Consider the following 13,168-nt stretch of genomic DNA (forward strand, 5'->3'; position numbering starts at 1 on the left):
ATATCTACTATAAGTAAATATGACAGGAAAGTACAACAGATGAGATAGAATTTTTTTCTCTTCCTCTCTCTCTCTCTCTCTCTCTCTCTCTCTCTCTCCCCCCACCCCCCGCCAAGAAAAAAGTGACCTTGACCCAGTAATGCAATACAAATGTAAGATTGTGTTAAAAAAAAAAAAAAAAAAGCAGCAGCTGGGCTTCCCTGGTGGCGCAGTGGTTGAGAGTCCGCCTGCCGATGCATGGAACCCGATGCACGGGTTCGTGCCCTGGTCTGGGAAGATCCCACATGCCGCGGAGCGGCTGGGCCCGTGAGCCATGGCCACTGAGCCTGCGCGTCCGGAGCCTGTGCTCTGCAACGGGAGAGGCCACAACAGTAAGAGGCCCGCGTACCGCCAAAAAAAAAAAAAAAAAAAAAGCTATGAAAACAAAACCTATGGATGGAGACCTACATGAAAGATGGAAGAGTATAATAATGGCCAGAGTACATTACTGTGGCAGAAGCAGCAGCCCTTAAGGAGGACAACTTTATAAATTACAAATTGGATTTGAATAGACAGGGAATTGAAAGTGGAGACATTATTTTCTGCAGAAGATGATGGACAGGGGAGAACAAAGAAAATAAAACTGAGATTGTTAACAAAATACAATGCTAAGCATATAAGTTAGGACTGAGTCCTTAACTTTCATTTTTATTAATGACTGGGTGAGTACAGATTACTGACTACACAGAACCAAGCCTGGGAACACATTTTATATTTATGATCTTTGTGCCTAAAACTAGATTCTCCTGCAATTTAATATGACACTAGGACAATGACTGGCCAAGTTTTAGATTAATCACTCTTACACAAAGATTTTTCATTCATATAATCTCAAACAAATACTGTGTCACCTATTAAGTTCCAGATCCTATGCCCTCTGGCTGAAGATACAAATATCTTGCAAGCCCAGCGCCACTTTCCTCTTTCTCTGGTAACAAATCACACTTTCTGTTATGACAATGGCCCCAGTTTCAGCCCAGGAATAAACACTTGACTCAGGAAGAGCCAATTAAAGCCCTCCTTTACAGTTGATCGAGAGCTTTAAGGTTAGAGTGTTTCAATCTTATGCAATTTTTGTAAAACAAAATTATTTCAAAATCTAATTCTTTAAGTTCTAGAAACTGCATTCTGTGACTAAGAGGACAGTTTATTTGCTGTCGTTTCTGCTCTGCCCACTTTATGCTTCTGTCACTGTGAGATAAAGGCAGTGGGGAATGGCAAACCAGTTCTGATTCATTCAACACATGAGTGCTTCTTAGGTACAAAACACCATTCTGAACATTGTCCGGGATAAAAAGATAAATAATACCTAGCCCCTTACCCTCAAGGATCTTCCAGCTTAGCAAGGGAAATAAAACATGCACACAGATGACTGCAACAAAAAGAAGATAATGATTGCTGCCAGATGTTTGGGGAGAATGAGCAGAGCGAAGAGAGAACACAGAATAAGGCAACATTCAACAGTCAGCCAAGAACTATTTGTTGAGCAATTGCAAGCTGTGACCTGGAAATGGAAGAGGAGAACATAGATCTTCCCATGGGCAGGTGAAAAATCAAGTGTTATTACTTGTAACACAGCTCTTCAAATATATTTTTTGGCACCAAGTGCCTAATAGCCTTAAATTAAAAACTAAATAAGGATACAGTCTCCATCAAATATAGCCTGAGGTACTGATGCCTAAATCCTAGGATCACAGTATTTGTGTTCCCAAGGATGCCTTTCTATTGCTTTGCTTCTTTCCCCCTTTCCAAATTAGCTAATGCTGCCTTACCAGGATATCTATTTCACTTGTTCCAGCCTTTTTGATCCAGTGTATTGAATAGCAGAACAGGTGAGTTACAAGAGGGTATTTTGACTTCAAGCAACAGAAATAAAATACTATATAATTGAAAAAAAAAAAAACAGGCAATCTTTCAGGCACATGTGGATCCAGGAGTTCACATGTTTTAACCAGGTCCCTTTCTCTCTTTCCCACCCCTTCTTCTCTCTGCCTTTTCTCCTCTCTGGTATCTCTCATTATGGGATTCAAATATTTCCCTGTTTATGTGGGAGCTTCTGGCACAGCTGGCTCGCAGCTGCGAGTACCCCCGCAGCTCCAGGGCTGGCTGGAAGGGGCGGGCGCATCACAGCATAAGGTTGCACAAGGTGTGCACTTATATAGCAGGGCATCACATCTATGAGTGATGGATGATCACATTGTATACAGGGGTAGCTTCGCATAGCTTTTACATCACTTTTCTTGAAGGTGGCAGTAAAATGGTATGTGTTTACAAAATCAAATAGTGTAACATTGCCCAAAAGATATACATAAAGCATTTAGAGGAAGGCGGCTCCTTTTTCTTTTAACTCCGGCACGAATTGTCTATTGGACAGTGGTAACCCTATGTCATCAACCTCGTTACTCCAGCAGAAGTCCAGGGATTAGCCCTGCATAACTCTTGTTAGCCTCTATTCGCTTCCTTGAACACTGTAGCCAGAAGGTTATTTTCCTCCTCAAACCTTAAGTATTGAAACCTGGAGGAGGGACATGTCTGAAAAGAAAATGATGGACTGGACTTTCCCTAGAAGGAAGATAAATGGGTGGTCAACAAGAAAAAACTCCTCTGTACCAGGAAATGTTTGAAGTGTTGTTTGGGTATCAAAAAATGGGTGCCCTGAACATAAAGCAACAAAGGATATTGGTCTAAAAAGAACACCATGGCCAAAGGTGCATGGCCTATTTCAACAGAGGATTTGAAAGTTAAAAGTTAACCTGTAAAACATTCAATTCAATTTCATCATTTTACAGATGGGCAAAGTAAAACTCAGGCACAGGAACAGAAGTTCCAAGGTCATACAGGTGGTTGGTGGAAGAGACAACCAACTTCCCAACTTCTGACTTTTTAGGTGTGTGTGTGTGTGTGTTGTTTTGTTTATGTGCAAGGACATTTTTCTTTAGTACACTAACATTACAACAGAAAGTATAGTCTTGTTTTGGTTTTCTCTGTGCCCTCAATTCTGTATAAGACAGTTTCGCTGCACTCCAACAGAAAGGCTTAGCAAGAGTAGAGACTACCATAAGCAGTACACGTGGGCACCAAGGGCAGATACATTGCCCTTCCTTGTGTAGGAACTAGGGCCACTTGTTGCTTTAATGGGCCAAATTTGGGCTGGACCTGCAGGAGGGGACACCTTTGAAAAACAGCTTCCTAACTGCACTACAACCTGCTCTGGCATCCTGATTCCACTCCCCAAACCCCCCAAATCTTCAACCAGGAAAAAAAAAAAAAAAAAGAATGGACCACTGGATCACTGGATCGATGGGGAGATTTCTGTCTGCTCCTCCTACTGTCACCTCTTTCTTGCTATTTCCTGCCCGAGGAAACCTGACATCAGCCCAAAAGCATCTCTGGAAATGGGTAGGAGGGAGCCTTACACCTGTCAGCGCCAGAGAAGAAAGTGCGCTCTGCAGAGTTCTCAGTTGTGCCATCTCTTGCGATGAAAGGAAGAAAAGGAACGAATCCGCCACAGATTTACTGGAGACCAGGGTTACTTCATCCGGCTCCGGCCACAGTAACCCCTGAAGACCAAAGATGCATTTCCATTCCCAGCATTTCTTGTTGGCGTCTTTCCCTACAGGCTAGCCCAGTGCCTGGCCCCGGAGAAGTCTCTGCGTAAAGGTTCTTGAGGTCATAAATCAGGCTCCTGTGTGTATGTGTGTTTTTCTTAGGAAAAACTGGCACAGACGAATTAGCAGTAGAGACTGGGGTCTTCCCACTACCCTTCATGCTTGGCGGCATCACCTTCCGGCTACCTCGCATTCTCCCGGCGCTGACAGCCCCGGCTCCGGACCTCAGGGTTGGAAGTAGTCAGCCCCAGATAGAACCGCCCTGTCCGGGGCTGATGCCACCCTGTGCCTAGAATGTGCGTGTGGGTGCAGGCGGGCGAGCGAGCGGCTTCTACACTGAGACAGAAGCAGGAGCTCAGCCTTCGCCTGCGACCTGCAATCCCCAGATTCCCTGGGGACCTCGAAACTCCCAATCGGAGGCACTCCCCCCCCACAGCCGCCCACCCATTCCCCCCGCCTTACCTCAGCACGCAGCCCCTCCCTGCGTGATGATGCAAAACCGTGGGGAGGGCGGGCGCTGGGAAGGGTGGGGAGAGCCTGAGAGCGAACGAGGGTGGGAGGGAGTGGGCGGAGGTGGAGAGGGAGCCGAACGCGCATTTAAAGCGATAGCCATCCGCGCTCTCTCCCCAGTGCTGGGCTGTTGGAGAGCTCGAGCTGCAAGCCACCGAGCGCGAGCTCGAGCGCGGCGCGCCGGCCAGGGAACCCGAGAGCGCACGGCGCCCCAAGCTGGCAGGCGCCGCGGGACCCCCAACCCTCGCCGGCTGCCCTTCCCCGGGCGCCCCCACCCTCCTCGCCCGCAGGAGACCCTGGGCTTCCCCGGAGGAGCTCACCCCAAGGGGCCAGGACTCCGGCGAGCCCGCCACCGTCCCCTCCAGTGCCGCCGCCACCACCGCAGCCGCGGGAGCAGCATGGTCCAGCTGGGGAAGCTGCTCCGCGCCCTGACTTTGATGAAGTTCCCCTGCTGCGTGCTGGAGGTGCTCCTGTGCGCGCTGGCGGCGGCGGCGCGCGGCCAGGAGATGTACGCCCCGCACTCCATTCGGATCGAGGGGGACGTCACCCTCGGGGGGCTGTTCCCGGTGCACGCGAAGGGTCCCAGCGGAGTGCCCTGCGGCGACATCAAGAGGGAGAACGGGATCCACAGACTGGAAGCGATGCTCTACGCCCTGGACCAGATCAACAGCGATCCCAACCTGCTGCCCAACGTGACGCTGGGAGCGCGGATCCTGGACACTTGTTCCAGGGACACTTATGCGCTCGAACAGTCGCTCACTTTCGTCCAGGCGCTCATCCAGAAGGACACCTCCGAAGTGCGCTGCACCAACGGCGAGCCTCCGGTTTTCGTCAAGCCCGAGAAAGTAGTTGGAGTGATTGGGGCTTCGGGGAGTTCGGTCTCCATCATGGTAGCCAACATCCTGAGGCTTTTCCAGGTAGGGGGGCGCTCCCTCCGGGGCAGAGCGCGCCGTAGCTCCCCGCGCTCTTTATCCTGAAGGCTGGCTTGGACTCCAGGGGTGCGGGGTCTGGTCAGCCTTCGCTCATTTCCACCCTGGAGATGCTGCCGAATCCCTCCCACCTCACCCGAGGAGGTACTTGCCCTGCTTGATTCATTTCCCTTCCATCTCTTCCCTGTCCGCGCTCCACTCCATCCGGCTTGACATTCTGGATTTATGGCCCCATTAACAAGAAACAGTCTCCGAAAAACAAGGCGATGATTTAAATGGGTTTGCATTAGAGTGAAATATGGTTCCAAAACAGGCTTGTAAAAGTGCCGGGCTCCTGTGAGAGCCAGTTAGGCGCAAGGAATATGAAAGATGAGAAGACGCCTAGAAACTAGGCATTTCTCAACTCCCCAGCTTCCCTGCCCCAAGCCGCCCGACAAGCTGCAGCTCCCTTGGAAAATTTCGAGAAGAGCTTAGGGAGGCAGTTCTTAAACCGAAGGCTAGGTCTTCACCTACATTTGGACGTGAATTGCCCATTTCGCTCGGGTTGGATTTCGCGACCTGTAACCTGTCTCTGCGAGGGCATGGGGCGGAAGGCGTGGGGACTGTCCTCAAGCGGGGAGAAGCCACCCGCAGACGTGCCCCCAGGTGATTTGCTCTGGGCAGTTGTTTGCACCGTCTAAACTGCCTTTGCGATCCGGCCACTGGCAGGAGCCGGGCGATCAGCTTTCTGCTCCTGCCAGCTCAGAGCCCGGAGGTGAGCTCATGCTAACTGCGAAACACAATCGCTTTCTCTGCACCCACCCTGTGCCCATTCTTTCCCACGACCTCCCTAACGCAGCCCCCAACCCCAGTCCTGGGTTTTGAGGACGATTCTCAGAGCCAGACAAGAAGGCGCCTGGAGGGAGGCAGTAGGGTGCGCTGAGCAAGGCCGGGCGGTCCTCCAGCTCCGGGTGCAGGCGGGCGACGGCGGAAGATGCGAGGACGGTGGATCGGGCCAGCTGAGCGGTGGGCGGTGCTGCAGTGCTCTCTCACCGCCTGCTCCCGCAGCCTCGGCCCCACGGCTCCTGTGCCGCCCTGGGTATAGATGGATGGCTTCTGGATGAAGAAATTGAGTTTCAGGGTCTGCGTGACTATGGGTTCTCTTGTTTCTCTGTCTTTCTTCCTGTGTGTCTCTCTCCTTGTGTCTCTTTCTCCCTGCTGTGTTTTTTTTTTTTTTTGTCTCTCTGTTTTTACGTTCTCCCTTTCAATTTCTGCCTCTTTTCCTTCTCTACCCCTATCTCCAAGTTTTTTGTTCATCTCTATCTTGAAGTGATCCTTTCCTAATGCCCAGCTCTCTCCCTGCCTGGTAGGACCCAAGCTCAGTTAGTCCCTTCTCCAGATGTTCTGGCTGACCCTTATGCTCCCCGTAGCTAAAAAGTTGGCTCCCTCTCAAGTGCCTTTCCTGAAGCACGTTGGGTTTCTGGAGGGGACTCCTTGTGAGATTCAAGCTGTCACTACATCAGCACCCAGGAGTATGAAGCTTGTGTTTGTGCCAGAAGGAGGGGTGCCTGTCTAAAGCTGCAGCCTGGTATGGCCCCTCTGAGCCTCTGAGCATCTCTAACACCTCTTGAGTATGCCACCATGGAGATCTCTAGATGTTTGCAAGGCCAAAAGTGCCTCTGGGCAGCCTTCACTTTGAGGTAATGCTTTCAGGAAGAGCCTGGGTTGTTGTAAGCAAAACCCAGAAGCACTTCCTTTACCTCTGAGCTTAAACTAGAGAACCTGAGGAGGCAGCGCTGCAGGGAGGATGAGGCCAGAGGTCACCTGCGAACCACAGGGGCACCTCACAGTATTTTTACTGGAGCTCTGGGGGTTGAAGGCACATTTGCTGTTTGACATTTTTAAAATTATTTTGGTGCCTTCACTTGGAGCTTGGGCAGTACTGCAGATGGGCCTGCCTGTCGAAAAAAGAGTGAAATCTTAAAGTCAAGAGAGAGCTTGCCGACTAGGCTGAAGGATTGTGTTTGCTGAAAAAGATTCCAGGGGGAGCTGATTCCTTCTCTGGTGTGTGGATCTGAGGCACTTGCAAGAAAAGAAAACGCTTGCCTTATGCTTAGTTCCCCCGTTCCCTGGGCTGGGAAGGAAAGGAACTGAATGCCAGCATTAGCAGTGTGGGTTGGGACCAAAACCATTCAGAGAAAACACTGTCATTTTCCTCTAATTTGCAAATTGCAGCTATTCATGTTGGATTGAACAGCTGAGGGAAAAGAGCCCCCAGTTTTCACCTGCATTTATTGAGAAGAGGCTGGTAGTAGGAGGGATGCACCAACTTGTAGCTTGTGCTGCAAGCTGGATATAAGCTTGGTGTGAGCATCCTGGTTAACCACTGCCCATGTTCAAATATACAGAGATAGATTCCAACAATCTCTTCCAGTAGCCTTATTTTTGCGTGTGATCTTAGAAGCTCCTGGCATGTAAGTCCAGTCCCCAGTTTCCCAGCCTCTGTAAACCTGCAAAATGAATAGAGAGAATAGTGGAACACAGACCCACTGTTCAAAGGCACAGTCACTTTAGGGAAAGAGGAAAAGAACGGGTAGGTGAATCTTCTCTGGGATTGCAGGGTTCAGCTCAATGAAGACTGTCCTGTATAAAAGAAACTCCTCTAAATGGTTGAATTCTTAGCTCTCCAGAGATTTGAGTTTTCTTTTCCCCAGTCCCTGTGGGGTGCTGTGGGGAATGTGCCAAACCTATCATTTGAGATAAAAATTTATGGTGAGGTAAGCTTCTAGGCTGGGGGAAGGAAGACTTAGTGACTGAAATGGGGGATGCTAAGCACTGGGGGGCAAGAAGGAACAAGGAGATAGTAATGGATGTAACAAATGCTGCAGCTGCCAGCAAAGCCTGGATTGAAGTTCCTTCCTGAAAATGAGGACCCGGGCAAGAATGACCACTCAGATGTAAACAGTGTCTCTGACTGGGAATTCTCATCTGCCTGCCGGTGGGCCAGAGCTGAGCAAGTCCTTTCTCTCCTCTGTATGCACACTGAATTGGTTAGTAAGTGACATGTCAGAGGACAGGAATCATATTCAGTGGATCTTTCAAATCCAGGAGTTTGAGGCTAATGAAATTAGTGTGTGGCCAGGGCTCTGCCAACTAGAATTAAGTCACTGCAGCCACCCTGCAATGCATTTTCAGCCTGAAGGGAGCATCAGGGAGGAATTTCGGGAGATTTGTTTCTGAGCCTGTACAAAATAATACTCTCCTAATGCTAAGAAAGATTAAATGTAAATTAATATTGACTACGAGTAACATATTTAAAAAATAATCGCAGAGTGGGGGATGGCTTAAAGTGGAGAGATTATATAATATGGTGTCCAAAGAATAAATCTCCCCTGACCACTGTTTCATGGGCTATAAGTAAGGTATATTACAATGGAAAGTAATGGGAACGTTTTTATTCAAGGCTTCTCTGCTGTTGACTTGAGAGCAAACACTCTGAGAGTATAAATTACTCTTGCTATGTGCTGACTCTGAATGAACAATATTTCATGTGCAGTGACATGGTCTAAGCTATAGACTTGGAATTGAATGGCATCTGTTTCAATTGTTTTGTTCTCTCAAGAGCAACTAGATAGAAAAAAGTGGTCAATTTGACCCTTGTGGGAGCGTGTTGCAAATCTAAACCTGTGTCCCTCATACCATAAATGAAATACATTTGTAAATTTGTAAGTGTTTTCCTTCTGTTCATTGGTGCTTGAGTATAATCTCAAACTTTGGGAACAACATTTTATACATAAGTACTTGGTTTTCTTCCTTTCTTCTTTCTCTTTCTCCTCTCTCTCTCTGTTTCTCTCTCTCTCTCTTTCTCTCTCTTTCTCCATCTTATGTAACTGGATAAAACTGGGTACCTAGGATGATGTGGTGTTACTATAGTGGGATTTTTTTTAAAAAAAAACAACTCTAACTTACCCTTTTAAAAATTTCATAAATACAGGTGTCAGTGCCATTTGGAATAGTCTCTATAACAATTTCTGTCTCCACATTTACTGTGTTTCTGCAAATTTACCTAACAGATGGTGAGTGGGCAATTTTTAAAGGGGCATTTTTTAAAAAGAGTGGAGAGGGAAGGAATAGAGACAGACACATACGATATTTGAAGTTACCTCCACGTGTATTTTATGTATGTATACTCATACAATTAAGAAGTCTTTGGATGTTTTCTCTTCAAGAATAATTCAGATAATGGATTACTTGAATTTCATAAACATTTAGGGTTTAACAAATTTGTTACATATAGACGTTGTATCATGGATTTAAAAGACCATAGCCAATTACACAAAGTATAGTCTAGTCTCAGTCCTGCCATTAATTAGCTATGTTACCTTACGTCATTTAATTTTTCTAGGCCTCATTTTTCTCATGTGATGTTTTTTCTTTGAAAAAGTATAGTTTCTAGAAGTCTCTAATCTCTGTGTCATAGTTTAGCTTGGAGAAAACCTGTTCTTATCCAAACTCCATGACATTGTATTTCCAGCTCCAACTTTGGACTTTGAGTGAGTTGGGGGCAATTTTTAAGGATATTTTCACACAGCTTTTTTAGTTAATATCAGTCTAGCTGACTTGTCATACTCAGACTTTCTCCCATATTCTTTTACCAGTGTGTTCCTTAGTCATATATATGAAGACTGTTGTGGGAAAAATGACCTCCTGGGTCAGCTTACTGCATGGTCATTGACACAGGGCAGGGAGTAAGATTCTGTGGATTTTACAGAAGCAGATACAGGTTTCATTATCCATGTCCTCTTCCCTTTCATCTTACAAAAACAGCAGGCTTTTCTTGGAGAACTGCCAGATAATGCCACCCTGCCTCCTCACGGGCCCCGGGGATGAGTCGCCCAGGGACTGAACTCCAGTAAAGCAGGTGATTGGCTCATGGGTAGGCATCTGACCTCGGCTAAGTCTATCAGACTCCTCCCCAGGACTTTTCTCTCAGAGAAAAATGGAAGAATTGTCTTTTCTCTCTGGAATTTCTAAGCTGGGGAGATGTGACTCTGGGACTCCCAGTGACCGTGCAGCACAAGAAGAGACTTTCTGTAAAATAAAGTCTTGCAGAGGTAAGCAGGGCTGAGCGATGGAGAGAGAGCTGGAACTCTGCTGATACTCTGGAACTTCCAGATCCAACTGTATCTGAATATGGCTGCATCCCTGAATTTCTAGTACTTGTTTGTTGAGGTTGTTGTTGTTGTTTGGTTTTTGTTTTTAAATTTCCTTTGACTATTTTGAATTTGTTTTCAGCCATGTGCATTTGAAAGCATCATAGCTAAAAGAGCTAATTTCCTACATTAATGTCAGGTTTGCTGACTGGCATTCCTTAAGAGAAAAATCATATCTGCTATTTTCTTTAAATAAAATCCTTCTAGGTCAGGTCTGAGATATTCAAAACTCTGCCTCCTACCCCCCTCTTTCCAACATTTACTATATCACCTTGAAGCATTTGTGACCACATCTTTCCCATCTAGACGCAATTGAGAGAGAGAGCAAAGACTTCTGATATAAACTGCAACCTATACACCTCCTACCTGGAAGCTTTAGAACATACTTGATTCTTGTCATTAAACCAAATCTTTTGTTGTTGTCTCCAGGGCACAGAAGCGTTTTCATGGCATAATGGAGTACAAAGTACATTAAGCCTAACTCTACTTCTCACCCTCTTTTACTTTAAATAGGCAGAAAAGAACAATCTCAAACACATTTTCCCAGCAAATAAAATACATATACGATTATGTTTAGAAGACGTTTATGCAACATATAGTTAGACTGATTAATTAATGGACCTTTCGCCAATTGGCACAGTAAATATATATATTCAATGTGCTTAATTAAAAAGAAGACAATAACATATTTTTACAGGTTAATTATCTGAGAAGAGTATTGTGCCAACACACTTGATACTACAGTATTTCATGTTTGACAAGTAATCTTCTTTCGATTATATTTACTGCTAAATGTTTCTTGGATTAAGCTATTAAATTATAAGGTCAAAAGTAAAATGATATGAAATTACAATGATAAAGGGACACATATCCCACTTTATGAGAATAGAAGTTCTAATTTCTTTTCAGTACTACTAGTAGTGACCACAGTACTAATTTGGGCCCTTACTATGAGCCACTGTGCCCATATACATTTAGTTCTTACAGTAGTTCTGCAAAGGGCATGTAATAATCCACACTGTAAAGCTGAAGAAAGTGCTTCTCATAGCTGAAAGTCACATAGCTGGTGAGTGGCAAAGTCTAGATTCAAACTTAAGTCGTCTGACGATGCCCAGGTTGTTGACCACTATGTCCACTGCTCAATTGTTGCACCAATAAAGAAGTGCTTGAAATAATTATAGATTTGCCTACCCCGAAACTGCAGTGATTTAAAGACATCAAAGTTGCCAGTTGCTTAACCACATCTACTTACAGTAAGAAATTACATTTTATTTCATTTCTAAAACAAGATTAATTCTGCAGGCCCATAGAAACTTGAGCACACAAATCCTACCTCCAAATGAAAGATGCTTGTTTTCCATTATTCAACAGATGGCCCTGTACAGGGGCAATAAATATATAGTAGAATTTTCATTCAAGTAAATGAGAAGAGAGGTTTCTTCTTGTCCTGATTCAGTGCCCATCATTATGGATTATGATGGCTCTTCCCAAACTTTACTTCATTCACTCCACTCTTTCTACAAAACTCCAGTGATGGAATCCATCATTCAGATATATGTGCAAAGCGAAAGGACTGGATTAATACAGTCGCTGAAAGTCAAGTTGATAGAGCACAGGAAATACGTCCTAATAAATGCAACATTAATGCTTGTGTGGGCCTTGGAGTGAGGGGTAGAAGGATTTTCAGTTTAATGGAATATTTTGCCTCTTGCTGTGAAAGTGTGGCTGAATAGCCTTGTAATTGGTCATTTACAGAATCCTCCATCTCTGGGTTTCATGCTTTCTTTACTCTGCAGCTGTTGATTCCTTCTCTTGTTCTGGATGGAAGATAGCAACGAAGCCACTTCAAAGGGCTCAGCCTGCCTTTTTGTGTTATTGTTTAGATGAAGATATGTCCATTTATTAAAGCACACTATTTAAACATTTTTATCATGTTTCAAACTTGACTGTGTTCTGAAGGTATGAGCACAGGCAGACATAATGGGGGATGTTTTCCAGGAGAAAACATACTCTTAGCAAAGGAATTATCAGAATTTTCATGTAGGGATTAAGAATCAAATTCTGGAGTTAGACCTGAATTTAAATTCATACTCACAACTTATTACCAGTCTCATCTTGATCAAACGGTTACCACACTTCTCATCAATTTCCTTATCTTTGAAAGCGGAGTAAGAGAAGTATGCCTGGTGGAGTTACACATAAAGCTCAACTGATAGAATATTCATAAGGATTTTGCACAAAATATACATGGAAATATTTTAGCACCGAGTTTAGCATGCGATTCGTCTTCAATACATTTAAGAGCTATTATTTTATTATTATTATGCTATCATTAAATATCACTATTACTTAAATGTCATTATTGCTAAAATTGCTGTAAAATTACCGCAATAACCCATGATGAATTCCCCTCTTCTGTTTCCTTTGTTTAAATGGAAAATATATATATAAATCTAGACAGAGAACACTTTAGTGATACTATTCAGTGGAGTGAGAATTTCCATGGCACTGATTAAAACAAATCCTGAATTGCATGGACTTAAGATAGCAGAGAGGGGCTTCCCTGGTGGCGCAGTGGTTGAGAGTCCGCCTGCCGATGCAGGGGACGCGGGTTCGTGCCCTGGTCCGGGAAGATCCCACATGCCGCGGAGCGGCTGGGCCCGTGAGCCATGGCCGCTGAGCCTGTGCGTCCGGAGCCTGTGCTCCGCAACGGGAGAGGCCGCAACAGTGAGAGGCCCGCGCACCGCAAAAAAAAAACAAAAAAAACCCAAAAAGATAGCAGAGAGGCTAAGAAATTTGAAGTTAGACATCCCCAAGTGTGAATTCTACTGTGACCCTCTTCTAGCTCTAGAACCTTGAGGAAGTTACTTAAACTTTCTGAGCTTTACTA

The 13,168-nt window shown here is 45.4% G+C and overlaps 1 protein-coding gene across 2 annotated transcripts in view; it reads left to right on the forward strand.

The window, feature by feature from the left end:
- Window positions 1-4,555: 4,555 nt before the first annotated feature.
- Window positions 4,556-13,168, forward strand: part of GRM7 (glutamate metabotropic receptor 7) — a gene marked incomplete at both ends in the record, with an annotated part of 839,503 nt that continues 830,890 nt past the window's right edge. For both annotated transcript variants that reach the window (XM_082664306.1, XM_082664305.1), the window contains one exon: window positions 4,556-5,074. In XM_082664306.1, the coding sequence (XP_082520432.1) occupies window positions 4,556-5,074 (519 nt within the window). The remainder of the gene's footprint in view (window positions 5,075-13,168) is intronic.

Source organism: Grampus griseus (genome assembly GCF_964374135.1).
Source record: "Grampus griseus genome assembly, chromosome: 10".
NCBI classification, from domain to species: Eukaryota; Metazoa; Chordata; class Mammalia; order Artiodactyla; family Delphinidae; genus Grampus; species Grampus griseus.